General features: G+C 41.0%; 3 protein-coding genes across 3 annotated transcripts; all 3 read right to left on the bottom strand.

Moving 5' to 3' along the window:
• Positions 1-1,440: 1,440 nt before the first annotated feature.
• LOC133930908 (probable protein transport Sec1b) lies at positions 1,441-8,914 on the bottom strand. Its single transcript, XM_062377683.1, has 22 exons — positions 8,240-8,914; positions 8,073-8,131; positions 7,631-7,712; positions 7,353-7,431; positions 7,023-7,073; positions 6,822-6,918; positions 6,708-6,740; positions 6,064-6,192; positions 5,336-5,524; positions 5,136-5,219; positions 4,961-5,056; positions 4,808-4,878; positions 4,247-4,343; positions 3,715-3,840; positions 3,522-3,617; positions 2,849-2,968; positions 2,661-2,738; positions 2,340-2,539; positions 2,142-2,235; positions 1,972-2,061; positions 1,769-1,856; positions 1,441-1,682 (listed from the first exon to the last, which is right to left on the bottom strand). Exons 1-21 carry the CDS (start codon positions 8,301-8,303, stop codon positions 1,821-1,823), a joined length of 1,971 nt encoding a protein of 656 aa, XP_062233667.1. The 5' UTR covers positions 8,304-8,914; the 3' UTR covers positions 1,441-1,682; positions 1,769-1,820.
• A 113-nt stretch (positions 8,915-9,027) lies between these two features.
• On the bottom strand, positions 9,028-12,007 carry LOC133930910 (hypersensitive-induced response protein 4-like). The gene is made up of 5 exons (XM_062377684.1): positions 11,680-12,007; positions 10,998-11,118; positions 10,812-10,903; positions 9,952-10,048; positions 9,028-9,699 (listed from the first exon to the last, which is right to left on the bottom strand). The coding sequence occupies exons 1-5, from the start codon at positions 11,872-11,874 to the stop codon at positions 9,338-9,340; spliced, it is 867 nt and encodes a 288-aa protein (XP_062233668.1). The 5' UTR covers positions 11,875-12,007; the 3' UTR covers positions 9,028-9,337.
• Positions 12,008-13,217: 1,210 nt separating this feature from the next.
• Positions 13,218-17,979, bottom strand: LOC133930906 (uncharacterized). Its single transcript, XM_062377681.1, has 8 exons — positions 17,649-17,979; positions 16,561-17,554; positions 16,410-16,474; positions 16,239-16,294; positions 15,328-15,431; positions 15,143-15,215; positions 14,870-15,050; positions 13,218-13,797 (listed from the first exon to the last, which is right to left on the bottom strand). Exons 1-8 carry the CDS (start codon positions 17,887-17,889, stop codon positions 13,712-13,714), a joined length of 1,800 nt encoding a protein of 599 aa, XP_062233665.1. The 5' UTR covers positions 17,890-17,979; the 3' UTR covers positions 13,218-13,711.
• Positions 17,980-18,944: the final 965 nt, after the last annotated feature.

The following is an 18,944-nucleotide window of genomic DNA, read 5'->3' as shown; positions in this document are numbered from 1 at the left end:
ATACAACTGATGACATATTTAAAAATAAAAATAATATGTTCTATTATTCTTAAAATTTAAATACTATCGAAATAGTTATGAAATCTTTTGAAAAAAATTGGTGGTGTAGAGGGTGCTATAATATATATCTCCAATTGTTAACTCAAATAATTACTTATATAATGAGAAATAAAAAAGATAAATTTTATTGTACAAAACTGCTGGGCATATGAGTGTGTTGGACCAACCCAAAGGCCCATACGCACGACGCAGCCCAACACGTTTCTGATTTGTACATTTGGACCAACTCAAAGAACTGCCGATTTCTGGCCCATCGATCTGATTCTGGAGAGATTTTTTATTATTATATTTCTTAAATTGAAAAATTGTAAAAATAGATGTTCGTTTTGAAAAACCGTACATCTAAACCCCTGCTATCCGTTTTTAAGAACGAACGTATATTTTTTTAACTTTTCGATTTAAGAAATATGAAATAAAAAAGTTTATCTCCAAGAGAACCACCCTATCATAGACATAGAGGTCCCGTCCATCAATAAGATAGAGTGAGGAGTCCTAAATCTACCAATTTTTAGAGTGGTAAATTCTTAAATGATCCCTTGACCACAAGATAATCTCAGGCCTCACCTCGTCTGCCGCTTCTGCCCACGATTCCTCAAAGACTCCTAGCGATTCCATCGTATTCGTAAATGGCGTCCCTCCCTCATCCACTGCAACATTGCAAACTTCGAGGGGCATATACTAGTATGGACCCAATTGGCACAAAGGGGCACCATTTCCTCTTCTCGCCAGCACGTCTGATGGCATCGTCGGCACCGCCAAGCTCCGCAGTTTTCAGAACAGGCAACATATTGTTGTAAATTGCATCTGTTAACCCCTCGCCCCTGTTTGCTAATCTTTCCTTTCATGGTGTAAATCTGCGTCTGAGCAGAGACTCAGATTATCATTGAAGGTGCTACCTCTGGTATGTAAATAATTAGTTCTTCTCATCCGAGGCACGGCACCGGCGGCTGGCTTGTCGACGTCGCCATGTCTCGAGATTGACCTCTTTGTTTTCTTTCGTCCTATAGGTAGCTGACGAGAGACCAATACAGTACATCTTTGGCTATCTATATATGCCGCCAGACGGTTTCAGATGCAAGCGGTTTCTCTGACGTAATTATATGAGATGATTTCGTTCGTTGCTAGCAATAACACTTCGAGCTACTAAGAGTTGATTCATGTGTCAGCAGTCACGAGAAAATCTCCTTCCGTTTCGGACTCCGTGGAGTCCAGCATTATCTCACTCCTGCACCAATCCGTACTTGAATCGGTACATGGTCAGTCCGATGTCAGCACGAATATACACGCGACCACGGCGAGTACATTTGGTTCTGTACTTTTGCAGTGGCGTTACTCGAAAGTCGAAACTGGGAACTTGTTTCCTTCTTTTGCAGCTCACAGCAGTTCCATACCAAATCAAGAGGCCCTGACATTTTTCTCAAAGTCACCCTAACAATTCTTCTATTAATTCTATATGCCAACAACGAAAACAAATGCGTACAAAATGTTGTATGCACGTCTCTTATTTTACATTCTGATACCCTCAGCTCATTTCCTCGATAAAGAAACAAGAAAAATTTGTGATCTGCTCGACGGTCAGCCGTAGGTGCCAACTGACAACATCCTCCAGATGAAACGTAGAGCTGTTCATAGGCGAAATGTGTTTGCTGTAAGATGCAAAAGCATACGAGTAGAACTGCTCATAGGGATGAAGAGGATGGGAATCTACCTAATATTGGATACTACAAGGTGAGAATTTGTTCCATCTGTCGGCATGAAAACTAGACGTCTTTGGCACCACCTATCGCCTTCAGCTTCTGCACTTGTAAAGTCAATGCATGAGCTTACGGGCTGAACTTCACCGGGCTATGAATCTATCTTGTACTATATCAAAATGGTAACGGGAAACCTTCAGACAAATCAAGTTATTACCGAAATAAACTGTGGAGGGTCATCGATGCTAGAAGATCCCAGGACTATTTCGCGCTTCAGTTTCATTGTAAGCTTGTGGACCGTGCGCAACTGATCCATAGAAGTACGAAACTGATAAGTATATATGCAGAACAAGAGTGGGATTTAATATTTTGCAGCAAAGAACGTACTTCAGATCTAGTGGCTCCACCAATCATGAAGACGAAAATTCGGTTGCCGAGCCTCTTGAAGTCACCTGATGGGTGTCTCAAGACTGAAGAATCACTGCCAATCCAATTAATCATGGTAAGAAAAAAGCAGCTAAAGCATGAAGCTGATCAAAGTAGGTGCTGTACTTCAAATAGAAAACTACTATCTTTGATCACTACCTTGATTGAGAATCATCGGAGTTTCGAGACTTGGCCCATGTTGGGGTCCGCCGTGATCTCATAGACATTGGCTGCGGAGTTTGTGCTGGTCGTGCCGTTGATGCAGTTTGCGTAGCTCCTTGAGCAGTAGAACTTGGTTCACTCATAGATGGGTATTCATTTAGAGGTAATTCACCTTTGCTCAGTTTCTCAATCAGTTCCTGTTAACAAAACAAGTATTAGTTAAATGAACATGTGTCACCAATACCCAAAATCTTTTCTTCCCACAGAGATGTTTGTTGAAGACAAGGGAGGTTCAGCAGTATTAGTTCTATCACGTGCCTCAATAAGTGGGAAAAAACGTGATAATGCCCATGTTTCCTCCCCATCCTGCCGTTCTGTCCTGGCAGCATTTTTCTTCTGGTATAAACAAGTGCAAAGATGTTAGTACAAGGGAATATTCTAGAAGTTTTTTTTCAACCAAAGTCATGGATTCACCTCTGTACAGAAAAAAAAAATCATGACTTTACCTTTTGGGCATCAAATTTGAGAGAGAAAGCGCCAGTCCGTGATGTCTTTTTTGTATCTGAACCTCCCAAGTATCTTAAACAGTTTATTACATTCATATTATCATGTGGCAGTTTCGCTAGCTGCAAGTCAATAAATTAGCTCACCAATGTCACATAGCTATAGAATCAATTACATAACATGAAATTGTAGGAACAAAGATTTAGATACAATGTTTTCCATGTATTCCTAGTCAATTATCTGAATGACAGAATGAGCACTAGCTTACATGAAGTCTTCCGTATTGCATTTTGAAGCTTAAAGTCTATTTAAGCCCTACCATGGCCCAGGATAGGCTTATATTTGTCATAAGCAATCAATAAGTGCGTTATGAGCTTATCTGTCATCCATAATGCAAATCATCGCAGGTTAATTTTAAGCACAAGTTCCTTTTGTATTGACAGATAATACTAATCCTAAAGAGGCATATGAGAATTTGTAAGATTTATCAACTAGATCATACGATGCACCTGCTAAATATCTAGTCCCCTTAGTACACCTGATACTTCCAATCTCATAATTAGGGCAAGCAGTGGTTTACTTCCTCTATAGGTGTATGTTTTGCATCTGGAAGGAGGCCTGCATTATTGATGTGATTGTACTTCTCATAAGCAATTAAAAACTTGATGTGCATACCTGCATCAACTTTTCCCCTTTGTCACCTTCAAACTTCTCTGGATAAACAATTGCATATATGATCAGCAACCTCAGTTTGTTTTCTGGACTCATATCCTTTATAATAGAACAAGCATGTCAAACAAAGAACAAAATCAAACTGATAGGACTTATCAGCAAGCCTTTTGTTTCGTTTCTCTCTTTCTGAACAAACCTGCTTTGACCTGAGGATGCTGATCACCTCCTTCGCTCCTGCGTCTCCAAAAACTAGATCCTGCTCCAGCTGCCCAATGTCACGGAGCCCGTACTCCCTGATGAACCTGTTAATTTTTCCTGCAATCTGAACAAGAGACCAATCAAAAGTATTAGAAATTATAATGATTTTGAAATTCGAGATAAAATGTATCAAAAGGATCTCGTTCAAAAGTAAGGTACAATGAATGATGATGACATTTTTGACATTGCCGAATAATGTATTTACCTACTGGAGTCTGCAATATAGTCCTTTGATTAATCTATTTTGTGAGCTATGAACCATGTTTTTGTGTCCCTTTATAAACTATTTACCATAACGTAATACATTTTAACTGTAATTTAAGATTTTAATTATCGCATTTGTATGTATGACAGTTCTGATAAGCTTACAAATATAAGGAAACAGTAACTTACGCCTTGTAAAGATTAAAAAAATAAACATAGGAACATAAAGTATATAGGACAGATACTCTATGATAACAATCATCTACCTCTATATGGAGTGTCAATTTCTCCACTTGATCACTGTATTGTGGCAAAGCTTGAACAATTTTCTGCAGATCCCTTGTTGAGATTTCACCACCATCTCTAGTTGAAAATGGAAACATCACAAGCATTTATTATGAAGGAATTTAGAAAGATAGTGCATTCTGTGATCTGCAATCACCATCAAATACTACACCAATCAGAAACTTATATCAAAATACAAACTAAGGCTATGGTTTAATTCGAACTATAAGTATTTCAGTACCATACTTGTCTTACAGAGTTGCATTTCATATCCAAATTAAATCAGTTGTTCAAAAAGAATGTTATATACTAGTAATATACATATCAAATCACATTTGAACTTAGATAGTTATGCCACAGATAAATATCCAGCACCAGGGGTATTCGAAAGGTGAGACATAATATGACTCCCATCAACAGTATAACTGTAATAGCACCAACAGTCAATAATACACAGGCATTCGTCTAGAATATTGTACTGAGATACACCGAGCATTAAAACATTTGCGGTTGCATTTTCAAAATCCAGAAAGATGATGCACCTTGAATGTAGTTGCGCTGCTTTATTCTTTGCAACAAAGTTATTCATCTTTTCATACAGCCTCTCACTAGCCTGGCATTTTAATTAATGTTAGAAATAATAGAACAAAATGTACTTAAGCAATCAGAACACCAGTATAAGACACACAACTCACATCAGCTATGTGAGCATGGCGAAGCTCAAGCCAGAGAGGATCATGATCCTCCAACAAAGCCTCCTTCTTTTCAGGTTCTAAACCCATCTTTGATACCTTCCAACAGAAAGTAATTCCAGGAATAAGGAAAATGAAGAGAACATGTAGCTCATAAATAGTATGGTATTACTATTACCTCATATATGTATTTGTTGCCATCCATTTCGAGTAGATCATGGCACATTGCATCATAGGTCCATTCGTGAATAACAGGTGCTATCTTTGCAGTCATATGAAATTGTTGTAAGCTGTACGGAATATCTTGAAATTCCTTGTCGTATTTTAAAATAAACAAATCATTGAACGGTTTTTAGCATTCAGGTTATGCTTTAGTACCTGATCTATAGGCCTGTCGACAATGAGCAGTTCACACGTCTCTTTATGGGGAAATTCAGGAATAGTTGATTTATATTTTGACACAATATCCCAAACGGCAGTAGCAAGCCATTTTGGAACTAGGTCAAATTTAGTTGTCACAGATGCATCTCCGCCTTTTGGGGCACGATACCGCACACATGGAAATTCCTGCAAAATACTCAAATCAGATTTCGTGTTCAACCAAAAAGGGAACAATAAGGCTACACTTCATTAATAGCATAAGGCCAGAAAAGGCTAAACGTCTTGCTGGTTCAGAACTGCTGGCATCAATAGTTAGAGTTGTATCCTATATTGTGTGTGCGTAAATTCATTACAGGACAGGGGGTTCTGGGTTGACACTTTTGGCATGTAATGATCCAACACAAGAGGTGACCCACCCAAGTACAGTCTAATGCAAAAATTGGCAAGCAAAAACATGCAGATGCAATCAAGTTCTTTTTTAAAAAAAAAATGAGCATACATCATAATGGCAGCATCCCACTAGGTACCATGTTCATCAGCAAGGATTCAAACGACAAGTAGGAAAACTAACCGTGAACAATGATATGCTGAATTTTAATGATATACGGCTTTGACTTTAATTAAAGTGCCACCCTAGCTTAACACCTTAGCATAAAATCTTGAAATTCTTCCACTAATTAGCAGTGGGCATGGATAGAACATAGCAAATGAAGTTCAGTAACTACCTTCAACGAAGCAAATGTTGTCGCAATACGAGTAGCCATCATGCTTACAGTATCATTGAACTTTTTTGAATTATGTTCATTTGCACCATATAAGTCACTCAGCGCCATATCATGGTCAGTTACGAAGCCCTGCATATATGACACAAAGTTATCAGTAAAGTAATCGTCATTCTTAGATTTCGAAAATCAAATAAAAAAGTAAACACCTAACATCAAATTAAAGAGCAGGACACGATGACATGCAAAAATCAAAGTAAACACCCAGCATGTCTAGCAAAAATAATTTGCTATGCATTCAGTTTCAAGAAAATCATGAATATTTTCACCATGCTAGAAACCATTTTAGTTAAAAAATAAACCATTTAAATTTCATTCTTAGGGCAGATGCAGAAGCTCTAAAATGTCTAACAAAGTTTCAGACAACGTTAGTTCATTCAATCTCAGCCTTCACTTGCTCCACATAATGGTCACAAGCCTATGCTACAATTTTTTGTTGAACATTCATACTTGACACAGACAAAAGAAAAGAATGTAACAAATCAACACGTGGTACTTTCTGAGGCAGCGATCAACAAAAGAGGAGGCAGAACTCAAAGATTAGTCTCAGAATGCATTGAAATGATAATAGATCGAAGGCTGAATACCTGCATGTCAATAGCAAAGAATTCCAAATTCATCTGCAATTAACAGAATCACAGCATTAGAAGAACTTCTGCCAAAGATCGAAGCAATGAAAGATACATTGCAAAATAACTTGCCTCTCTTAGTGCACCAATGCGTGGAATTACACTGCTGTCATTTTTTATGTAAGACACCAGCTCTTTAGGAACTGGTGAACTAAAGTATATGTATGCCCTAGTGTTTGAAGTGAAATCATCAATGGGTTAGTCAAAATTAATTATGTCTGAAGCTTCTGGAACTGAAATTCTAGCTACAATTGAAATGACAATTCAACATACTTCCTGTACAGTGGACATCTCCCAGACATGTCGGACAGAAGCATTATGACACTGCAGAATGTAAAATGTATGAATCAGTAAAGAGGATTCAAGATGACATATAACTTATGGAATTGGCTACGTGGAAAATTAGATGGTGCCATGGAGCACAGCTTTGACCACATAGGTATTTATTATTTAAAAACCAGCAAAAGCTAATGTTATGCGAAACAGAAAATAAATCACTGCTGTTTAAGATTGAGATGTATAGAAGTTACAAATTAAGTATTACCTAGGGAAACATTACACTCAGAAAGACAAAAGAAAAGGTCAATGGCAATTGAACATTACTTCTCTTTCAGTGGCTGCAGAAAGTAGATTGCATCCATTGAAGGCATCGGCTCCCTTCTCTTGAACAGATCTTCTACCACTGTAGGATACGGCAATAAGCTTACTTAAGTATCTTGCTTTAAGATAAGTCAAAACGGTCAGATTTTCTGAAGTGTTATTGGCCGAAAAGGAGACCTTTGAAAAGGTGTCTTCCGAGTAAATGTGGTCATATGAACATGATAATCACAACCCATATGTTTTCTGCTAAATGATCATATATCCTGGTTTGGGCAACTTACATGAAATCCCCGCGTCGGTAATTTCAGCCATCTTGCAAGCATAAGCCATGATCTTCACCGTAAATTTGTCCATTATAAGAACCTGCAAACACAACAATGAAAATCACAAAATTATTTCCCCTCTCACTCCCGACAACGCGACCAATTAATAGGGCTTAAACTGATGAAGGTCCTTCCATCACAACATGCATCAAGATGCACTGTGGGGGGTAGGATCATTCATACACAATTACACGTTGCACAAAAAAATTCAACAGCGATGTGAAACGAATGTGGAAAGGATTCTCATCCCAACAAAATCATACACTCCACAATGCAGGCTCAAATGTATGCATTTGAAGTACATTTTTTAAAAAGAAACGAAAAAGTACGAAACTAAACACATTAAGCAGTAAGCACACAGAGTATGCATAACGCAAGCCGTACAAATTATCGAGGATACCTTCCATGAGCTTTTGGTCTCCTTGTCCTTGTCCGGCTTCAGCAAGTCCTTCAGTATCCCTGCGGAAAACAAGAGAGAAATTGGGGGAGGTAAGCATCTGCTGAAGGATCACGCTAAGGCCACTATAAGGATGAGGGTTAATTTAATTCAGAAGCGTGTGTGCGTACGGTCGCGGCAGACGTTGCGGAAGACCTTGGGGTCATCCGCCGGGGCGCCGAAGTCCGTCGACATCTCTCCACCGCCAACGACGACTCGATCCGATCGACGAAGCCCAAACCACCACAGCCACCGCCTCCACCTCCACTTCTCGCTCCCTCACTCTATATCCTGATTTAGCCGGGCGGGAATGGCGACGAGCGCAGTGGGTGCGCGCGGGGTGGGGAGGCGAGGCGTGGGGCCCGCCGCGATTCCCGCGGGGAGAGGAGGCGAGGGCGAGGCAACGCAGGAGGAGGAGGCCATGGGCGCACGACGTGGGAGGAGGTGGGACGGGGGGGAGCGTGCCGCGGTCTGTGTCACTCTCGCTGCCGCTTAGTTGCATCTCCGGCAAAGGTTGCTGCCGCAACGGGATTTATTCGCAGGGATTTTGAACTGTTCCCAATGAAAATACCTGCAACTAGCTGGTGTTTATGCGTTGTAATAAAAATATAGATATTAAATGTATTAATATTAAATATAAATTTAATATATGAAGGTGTGGATATGTTATAAGAACATCGGCAAACAAATATATTAGGAGCTATACCGTACTTTTATTTTAAATTGTATTTGAAAAAGAAGGATAAAGTTATCTGTTATTTTTTCTCTTAATTTTTTTATTTTTATTAGTAAAATATGTCATATATTCGTAGTTGTTAACGAGACAACAAAACTAGAGAACAAAGGTGGACAGTAAAAGTGATTAATTTATTCAAATTTTAAAAGGTTTTCTTAGATACGAGTGGAGTAGGAAAAGAAGGGACATGAAAACCAACTCATATTTTATATATTAGAGATTTAATTTGTTTTAAGTGGTGTTTATCTTCTTTTCGTTCTGACTGCACATCCACGTGTGCAGTTAGAACGAAAAGAAGATAATCACCGTTTGAAACAAATTAAATCACGATAAGCTTTATGTAATACAAAAATTCAACCACACTAGTTTTATGACCAGATGCGCAAACAATAGCCTAGCACTCATTATTCACCCCTAAGGCCCTAACAATCTAATGTAAACAGATCAGCTCGAGATGACGCGTCTCCATCCGTGGACTGCCGAGAACAGTGATTTACACATTGCTGCTTGATGCTTGCATCATGCCGTTCCGGATTTGCTCGCTGATATCTTTCACATGGCCTGGGCCGTGAGGTATAAACACCGTGGTGTTCTTCGAGCTATCCCCGAGTTCTTTGATGGTGTCAAAGTACTGCGTGATCATGATCAGATCCATGACTTCTTTCGCGCTGGTGCCTGACACTGAGTGCGAGAAGTTCAGGATGTTCTCTCGGAGGCCATCAGTTATCGCCTGCCGCTGCTTGGCAATGCCAACACCAGAAAGGTATTTTGCCTCTGCTTCTGCTTCCGCTTTCTTCACCATAAGAATCTTCTCTGCTTCTCCTTTGTAGACACTTGCAAGCTGAAGCCTTTGGGCTGTGATAGAAGTTGGCAGGTCATGTGAGCATAAATGCAAATGACGCAAAGTGCTACTAAAGCCCAGATGCTGCTATTCAAAATATTAGATGAAAATTAAAGGGAAGCATATATATATAAAAGAAGCAGCAAAACAATACGAGCATAGTAAAAACAGTAACAATTTTTAACCTCAAGAAAAACAATTCGGAATTTAATAAACATTTACCAAGCTCTAAGCAGTACTCCACATGTATAATAACGGGATAATACCTGCATTTATATCGTTCATTGCTTTGCGAACAGCAGCATCAGGAATGATATCAACCATGAGAATGTTCTTAATGCTGTAACCATAATCTGCCATCACCTGGAAAACAGCGAGAATTTATTTAATTGACAGGGAAGACAGAGAACAGCAGTATGTGGCAGCCTGCAGGCATACAGGAAAAAATAGAACACTGGATTATTCTCTCAAGAGACGGTATAATCAGAAACTACTTAATACTGCCAGTAATGCAGAGGAAAGAATGTTTCGAGGACAAACTGGACATTACCAAACAAACATAGGGTAAGCAACAGATTACACTTTATAAACCAGAGAAGGTTACGATTTTATATGAAAGAAAATATCAATCACCACCAAGAAACAGCATGTTATCTTTCTGAGAGAGAATCATTGCAGCTACTGTATTACTGTGGCCTACTCACCACATACAATACATCATCAGTATCTCTTGTGATACAACCATCAAAGAGTATTATGGAATTATCCCTTTTTTAATTAGAAACCAGTATTGAAAAGAAAGGATCGAACCAAAAGCCTAACTGTAAGAATACACATGGGGCAACAAAATATCATGTTTAGAATGTACTGGACCAAAAGCCCAACTGCAAGCATATACATAGGGGCATCGTAACAATTATGCCGCAGAGGTCTAAAACAGATTGCTACGTAAAGTCTCGGCAGAATGATTTAAATCCATGAAACGATGTGCCTTGAAAGTGAGCAATACATGTAAACAAGCAAAACGAGAAAAAAATGATAAAAAGTATCACTGCAGTTATATGTGTGCAGAATTAAGAATTCGAACCAATCCCATACTCCCACTAAAAAAAGGGCTATGGATTACCTTTTCAAGCTCCTCAAGTACAGCTTTTGCCACATCATTCTTTTGCTCAAAAAGATCATCCAGATTTATTCTTGGAACTAGGGCGCGAACCACTAATTTTCAGAAGGAAAGAAAAAGAAGGAAGTGTCCGCTTAGGCTTGAAAGAAACAGTATAGGAAATAACAAATTTCAGTAATAATAATTTACCATCAAAGACATAGGCCTGAATTTGCTGTTGAGGATTCTGCAGCTCATAGAACGCGTCATCAGCATTTTCCTTGACAACTCGATATTGGATTGTGCAGATCAGCTGAACGAAGACATTATCCTGCAGGGAAAAGGTTAACAGTTGGCCCATCATATGGTTGAATTATGTGATTAATAGTGTGGCTACGGCCATGCTGCCAAACAAAGCATGAAAAGGCTTACTCCACGGCTAACCCAATTTGACAACATAGAAATCCGAAGTTCACTGCTCGAGTAATGTCGACCAACAATGTTCTTCCAATATCCCACATTAACCTACAGGCTACCACGACCCCATAAATCATATAACGCAATTCCAATTCCCTTCCTTTCTGCAATAAGCTTACAAAGAGTGCTGACCGTATCCCAGATTCTGCAACCAAAACTAGCATCCCAATTCCCAATCCAAGCACGATGCAATCTCGTATGGCCCCGACAAACTCATTAGTTTACAAATCTATCATCGAGAGAACTGATCGGGACCGAACACGGTGGGGGGGGGGGGGATTCTTCACCTAGCAGAGATGGGGCTGTATGTCTAAACCCCCGCACTGGATCAATCTAATCTAACACAGACAAGCGGACTAGACGATCAGGAAGAAGTGAGCTAGAAATCCTCCTAGGATAACAGATGGGAACCCACCTTGGTCTTCGTCTCGACGCTGACGTCGAGGGATTGGACGCGGGTGGTGAGGGTTCCCGCGACGCACTCGCCGGCGAAGGGGTTGAAGTAGTGTAGGCCCGGCTCGGCGAGGCGGAGGAAGCGTCCCCACTTCTCCACCACCCCCACGCTCGCCTGGTCCACGCACCCGCAAAACACGAAGAACGCGTTCACCATCCTCGATTCCTCGGCGGCGGGGATTCGATCCGGCACCGCTCTAGCTCGCGTCGCGTTCCCCCTTCTCCGTTTGCCTCAGCAGCCCGCGAGCTCCAACGACAATGCGCTGGCGTCGACTTTGTTTGGGCTACAGGCACCATCTGACGTGGCTGGCCGCGTCGAATGGTTTTTTTTACTCGAATTGGGACTTGAAGGAAAGCGGTTAGTTACGCGGTTAAAACGGGATAGTATTTTTTTTGAACGAGTTAAAACAGGATATATCATATACTATTTCTTGTCACACAGTTGACTGAAAATTGCTGTATTTATTGGTTCACAACCACTGTAGGGTTAGGAAAGATGACTTTTAGATTTTTAGTGCTCTTCAGATTTAGAGAGATGCTCGGAGAGTAAGCAGCCTCAACAGTGGTGGAGGTGCGGAGGCGTTGTCGGCCATGGACGGCAAAAGACTGTTGGTTGAGCTGGTGCCAGGGCAGTGAGCTTGAAATTGAATGGATTAGTGAAGAATGCGATGGAGACGCCGTCGAAAATTGGTGCAGGCTAGTGGGGCGAGGGGTCGTGTCGCGAAGGCATATTGGAGAAGAAGAATAGTGTTACGGGCTAGATGTTGAAGAAAAGAGGATGGTTGTCTGATTTAGATCGGATTGTTATCGTTGTCAACTGAAGGAAGGTGTATTTTTCATGACGTCTCAAAATTAGTTTCCCCTATCGTATAAGTCAAATATCTATATATCAACAGCAAAATTGATAAGAATTTATAATCTTGATTTTGGATTACTCCGTTGGTTGGACGTTGTATTTCTCATTATCATTATCATGTGAGACACATCCTAATATTGGTACATGTCCGACTACTATAAACTATAAGAGCGATATACCTTTAAGATCAAGCAACTAGGTTGTTCAAATATGTTGGACTTTTGGTCACAAGAAAATGTCTTGAGATGGAAGAAAAAAAACAAGAGCAGAACTTGGTGGACGATGTGTTTGGATGTGAGAGCGGATAAAGTTGATGCCATGATATGGTTGCTGAAGTTGCGAGATGCATGTTGGGAGAAAACTGGCCGAAAGGGAGTTAAACTGTGGAGACCCGAAGATGGTGAGTCTCTAGCACAAGGGAGTTCAGTTGCGGTTTGCTGATATTATTTTTCAGACTCCTGGATACAAATATCTTCTACAGCAACGATGAATTGTTCCGAGCCCGTTTTGATCATGTAAAATGTAGTGGCTGAAAAACTTGTTAACTTTTACTCACACGACTGAATTTGAATTTGAACTTGACACTGCCATTGGTGGTATCATGCAGTTTAGGAGTACATACATTACTTGTTTGTTTCCGTTCATTTCAGTGCAAAAACAAATTCAAAATTACTAATACATTGATGGCAGCATGCTTGCTAAGACAACTGCTAATTCAGCGAGCAAATCTTAGAAAACTTGAAGCTGTTCACGCCGATTCAGTACATGAAGAAATAGGCCATTATGGAAGTTAACCAGGATATCTCCTACTACTATCTGCTCACCACCTATCAACTTTATTTGAAATAAAAAAATGGAACTCCTGTTTCATGTAATAGTGCAGTCCGATAACAAAGACGATTGCAGCCCTAGGATATATTCGCCTATATTACAAAATGTGAAGGATGCAAAGAGAATGACTGGTAGATTTCAACAAATACATAACAAAAGTGCTATTTCATTGGGCTTTCAAGCAAGCTATCGAGCTACTCGAGCACATCACCGGTGACATTTTGTGAAAGAATCGTTTAAGGAGTGTTGCTTCCTTCGAGAATACTGTAGTCCTTGCATAATTCATTTCTTGGAACAGCAGCTGGGCTCACATATCTGAGACAGACCAAAGATAGGCTTCTTGCTCCGTTGCTTGCTTCTCGTTCTTTAGCTTAAACATGTCCTTCTCGAATCCTGGAAACAAATGGGAATGGATTTAGCACTAGCTGCCAGGTTCATGGCACAGTGGTTGCATAAAATGCACAGTGGTTGAACATAACATAAAATGCAGGACAAACTTCAAATCCACTGGGAACACAATTGGCCAGAAGGTCAATAATACGAAAATACACACAAGATATGCTGTGCAAATCCATATTAACACCAGACTCAGCGTAGTGAAAGTGGGTGATTATGACAGACCAAGGAAAAATGTTTGCAAGTGTTTTCAGAATTCCTCTTCTCCTGCACAAGCAGGTTTTAAATAACTCATAAGGACAAACATATATTGCTTGAAATTTAATATTCTGCTAATGACTGTAAAGAGCTCTCAAATTAAGAACTTGTTACTTCTGCACTGACATTCGCACTGTTGACAACTTTACAGATTCTGTGTTAACCTCAAAACCACATGTTTCTTATGTGGCTAGTTGATGACATAGTCTGCCAAGGTCAGCAAAAGCCAGTGGATATTATCATACAAGCAAGTCCATTCATATGACCACAGATATGCAAGTGAATGAATAGGTGAATTACGTGAGCATAACAGAAACATGGCAACATGACTACTAGCTGTTAGCCGGCAGACCTCGGTGCTGTGTTAGTATTAGTGATCGTCCTAACTTCATCCTTAGATCGTTTTGCTGTACATGTTTTGGTCCGGAGCAGACTGGTTGTAATTTCGTTGCCTTTGTGTAATGAAATTCGGAGTTAACCCGTTCTGGAAAAAAATGACTACTAGCTGTTGGGCAGGTTAAAGTGATGATCTTTCTCCTATCGTTGTATGTAAGATGACTAATCTACAAATGCAACCAGGAAACGCCAGTCTCTTAAAAGAAATATTAAAAAAGGCTAACAGAAGTGTAATGTGAAGCCCAAACTACAGTCGTACTCCGTTTTAGTGACACTACCCTGCAGACGTACTAGATTACCCTAAGCAGGAAGGTGTTCATATCACAAAATTCAAACCCGATTAATCTCCTTTTGCCACTTACAAGGTACATGAGGTTATATGATAAAATTGATAGTGAAATTGTAAGGTACATACCATTGCTGCGATCCACTCCGTCCCAATGACGACCAGGTTTTATGCCATAACGGTTTGGAGGAGGATCCACTCCACGTTTCATCCAGCTGTGACTAGGTATATTTTGGGGAACTATGAACCCAGATTCTTTCATCTTTTCATCGTCTCCCAAGTCTTCCAGAAGAAATTCTGGATCTTTCCGCTGCAATGCATTAGCACACATATCAGCCATTAGCCAGAAGAAATAGTTTGACAGGTTCAACCAAGCCACACCAAATCAAAAGCGGCAGTTACCTTGACAAGATGAGCCATAGGATCACCCCATCGGATTGTGTTCTTTAGCATGGTATCAAGCTCAGGGTCATCCCTACAAGCAGAATGAGCTCAATGTCAAATTCTTGCAAGGGAACTTTACATAGCTTCACGTTCAATTGGACAAAAAATTGAGAAAACACAGATAGGCACCATATGCCAAGTACCTTGTTCTTGCAAATGGCTTACTCTTCTCAGCTTCAAGCTCTTGTAATCTAGCTTCAGCTTCTCGCTTCTGCACCAACCCTTTACCCCATTCTATATGTATTTCCTGCCAACAAGTAGAACATTGGTTAGCTAAAAGCAACAGATGTCCAAAGACTTTCTCTTATCTTCAATAGATGTCCTGCTAGGATTTGTATCACTAGATTGCATTATGGTGGAGTGTCCATAAAAGAATAGGAAAAAAAAGTAAACAAGAAAATCACTTAATTTCGTATCTATGAAGAATTCTTCCTGTTTCTTATGATAATACCTCAATCCTTCAGCCAAGAAAACCATAAAGACCAAACTCGGTACAATAAAAGGAATGTGGTTTTGGTTAGAGATAGTTACAACTAGTATAAGAGAAGGTAACCAGAAATAAATAGGCTTTGAGTTTTTTTTCAGACCATAACCACTTCTGGTTCTGGGGGGGGGGGGGGGGGGTTGGGGGGGAGTAGCTGTTGACATTTCATAACTTTACAATACATTGATAGGTCACTAATTCGATATCCTATCATATTTGGCTCCTTTTTTGTTTCTATCAATTGGATGGGTGTTCCAGGCAGGTAGTAGTCATATTGTACATCCTCTCTCATACAGAACATTTGTGCTTAGAAAACATTGCACTTCAGGTGCTAACAGCAGTAGGAAAGAAAATTTTCGTGACAGAATTCATTTTCCACAGAATTTGCAACAAATATGTCCTACTTTACACAATGGCAGGGCTCAGGATAAATAATAGCAGAAAAACATGTTCCCATTATGTACACTGTACTGCTAGAAGCACATTTGAATCTCCATGTGCCACAGAACATTTCAGCAGATAATACACAGATGACTAGAAAATAGAAATTCAAGAAGAACATATATCTACCTTCGGCTTCTTAGGTTCTTTTGCCTTGCGCATCTCTTCTTCACTTATCCTTCTTCCTGAAAAACATCACAAAGCAATGTTAGCACAGGAAACTAGCATGACTATATGTGTAAATAGCGCATAAAAATAACCAAAACAGCAGAGTATAACTGTATACTGCATATGCCGTACCTTCCTTGTCTCGGAATACTGCCTTTGCCCCTTTCCCAACCAACGAGGGATCCTGTGCTGCAAACCTAATAACAAAATGACAAATGAACATATTACAAATCTAAGCCAGTGGGTAAAGCATCTTTATCCCAAGATGTGAAGTGCCACTCACTTGAGTTTCTCATCCTCCTTAATCTTTCTGATGTCCTCTTTAACTTCCTCTGCTGTCATCAATCCAGCTCTCCTCACCTCATTTGGAGCTCCTTCCTTTCTACCTTTCCTAGGGGGGGAAAGGTCCCTCTCCTTACGCGGAGGAGATAAATCATCAGATGCAAATTTTCGACCCTTCCTTGGTGGTGACATGTCCCCATCCTCCAGACTCCGTCCAAAATTTTGCCTTCTTGGAGGTGACAGATCATCCAGCTCGGAAGAGTTTTGGTGCTTCCTCCTCCGTGGTGATGAGAGGTCTTTGGGCTCCTCCGAATCATGCCGTGCTCTTCGACGTGGTGGAGAGAGGTCTTTGGGCTCCTCGGAGTCATGCCGTGCTCTTCGACGTGGTGGAGAGAGGTCTTTGGGCTCCTCAGAGTCATGCCGAGCTCTTCGACGTGGTGGAGAGAGATCTTTGGGCTCCTCGGAGTCATGCCGTGCTCTTCGACGTAGTGGAGAGAGGTCTTGAGGCTCCTCTGAGTCATGCCTCATGCGCCTTGGGCGTGGCAAGAGGTTTTGGAGCTTCTCAGAGTCATGACGAGCACGCCTCCTTGGAGGTGAGGGATCTTCTTGCCGCCTAGACTTCCGTGGTGGTGACAAATCATCCTGCTCTGCTATATCATTGCCCTTTGGCGATGGTGTGTCTCGGCGCTTTTGCCTCTGCCTCGGTGGCGAAAGATCCTCGCCATCATCATCTCCCCGGTCCGGTGAGGGCATGTCGCGCCGCTGTCTACGCCGCGGAGGAGAAAGGTCCTTCCTCCCGGCGCCCCGCTCCGGTGATGGCGTGTCGTTCCTGCGCTGACGGGTGGACCCGCCACTCTGCTCCTCAGGGGCGGCCACGGTGACCCACCCACTGCCGTCCTCCGCGATGGCATTGTACGGCCGCGCCGCGCGTATCGCTTCCAGGCGACGCATCCGCTTGACCTCAATGTCCTCGTCCACGAGAGGCCTATCGTCACCTGTAACCACAAATCCAATCCCAGTCAAGTTCAACACCAATCTAAACAGAACTAGCACTGCAGATTAGGGTTTGGGGGCTCAGAGGCAGCGTACCGGACGACGCGGGCTCGTCGTCCTCGACCTGCACGGGCTTCTGCCACACAGGGTCCTCGTCGACGATGAGCACCCCGCCTCCCCCGGCGGAGGGCTTGGGCTTTTTCTTCGTCTTCTTCTTGGCCTTCTTCTGGTCGCCGTCCGCGGCGGGTCCGGACTGGTACCGCTTGAGGTACTCCTTCAGGGAGAGTCCCGCCGCGGGCGCGGAGGCGGACGACGGCGGCGGCTGATTCGCCGCCATCTCTGGACGTCGCTGCCGGCGAGGCTTGGAGGATCCCCAACTCTCGAAGGCTCGCCAGGAGGAGGAACTCGACTGAGCCAACAGAGGACGGGGAGGTATCGAGTTTGTTTAAATAATATTATTTTATACGGATATTTCAAAAATAATACATGTATTATTTTTGAAATATCCGTATAAAATAATATTATTTAAAAAATCGGGAGGTGTCTACTTAACGTGTGTTTGGTTCAGAGATAGGAGGGATATGATGCGATGGAAGAGGGTGATATTTGTTTTTTTTCAGAGATAGTGGTGATATGATCATTCCTCCTATATAATATTCTCTTAATATGTTGAATGAAGCTATCACTTCAAATCGGTGGGATAAAGCTATTTATATTTTCTAATTATAGTTATTAGTAAAACAATTAGTGATATTAGTATGTTTGTATTACTTATTAGTATATATTATTATAAGATTAGAATTTGTAAGGGTTAATATGCTAATTAGTGATAATTAATGAGCTAATTAGAGTATGATTAATGTTAATCAGCATATTTTATTGTTAATTAGTAATGATTATGGCCAGAGTAACATTAATATATGTTAATGTATATTAATTAGTGTATTATTAATGATTATTATTTTAAAATAAAAAAATATAATTAGTTGATTATTCTCGTTCCTATCCACTCGTCTCTTCGACCAAATAAAAAATAGGTTTATGTCATCTAGCTAAAACAAATTATTATATTAAAAACAAAGACAAACCTATTACATACCACTTCATCTCCCAACCAAATACACTCTTAGCCGAGCGGCCCGCGGTAGCACTAACTAGGTTTTCTGGGCTTGGTGCGGTGGCCGTCGAATGGGTCACAGATAAATGGGGCGCCATGGGCTTGGGCCGGCATGGTAAGTTAGAACAGGGAAGGCAAATGAGACGGGCGGGAGTGAAGCCGGTTCGATACTTGCCTTGGATGGAGGGAAAAGCCATTGCCGAGGAAAATTTTGGCAGAACTTTTCGTCTCTTATAAAATTTTGTTATAAACTAGATCATGTGAGACCTATGATA

The sequence above is a fragment of the Phragmites australis genome, chromosome 10, assembly GCF_958298935.1.
Source record: "Phragmites australis chromosome 10, lpPhrAust1.1, whole genome shotgun sequence".
Taxonomy (NCBI): domain Eukaryota; kingdom Viridiplantae; phylum Streptophyta; class Magnoliopsida; order Poales; family Poaceae; genus Phragmites; species Phragmites australis.
This window is presented reverse-complemented; position numbering and strand designations above follow the sequence as displayed.

What these genes read in the sequence shown, in the direction of transcription:
- LOC133930910 (XM_062377684.1), bottom strand. Translation starts at nt 11,874, where the DNA reads ATGGTGAACGCGTTCTTCGTGTTTTGCGGGTGCGTGGACCAGGCGAGC. An exon ending in TACTTGAGGAGCTTGAAAAG is followed by an intron (nt 10,049 to 10,811) that starts GTAATCCATAGC and finishes GCTGTTTTCCAG; the next exon opens with GTGATGGCAGATTATGGTTA. An exon ending in AATGAACGATATAAATGCAG is followed by an intron (nt 9,700 to 9,951) that starts GTATTATCCCGT and finishes CTTCTATCACAG; the next exon opens with CCCAAAGGCTTCAGCTTGCA.
- LOC133930908 (XM_062377683.1), bottom strand. Translation starts at nt 8,303, where the DNA reads ATGTCGACGGACTTCGGCGCCCCGGCGGATGACCCCAAGGTCTTCCGC. An exon ending in CTGCAGCCACTGAAAGAGAA is followed by an intron (nt 7,074 to 7,352) that starts GTAATGTTCAAT and finishes TACATTCTGCAG; the next exon opens with TGTCATAATGCTTCTGTCCG. An exon ending in GTTTTTTCCCACTTATTGAG is followed by an intron (nt 2,540 to 2,660) that starts GCACGTGATAGA and finishes TTTTGTTAACAG; the next exon opens with GAACTGATTGAGAAACTGAG.
- LOC133930906 (XM_062377681.1), bottom strand. Translation starts at nt 17,889, where the DNA reads ATGGCGGCGAATCAGCCGCCGCCGTCGTCCGCCTCCGCGCCCGCGGCG. An exon ending in AAGAACCTAAGAAGCCGAAG is followed by an intron (nt 15,432 to 16,238) that starts GTAGATATATGT and finishes ACTTGTTGGCAG; the next exon opens with GAAATACATATAGAATGGGG. An exon ending in CTATGGCTCATCTTGTCAAG is followed by an intron (nt 15,051 to 15,142) that starts GTAACTGCCGCT and finishes AATGCATTGCAG; the next exon opens with CGGAAAGATCCAGAATTTCT.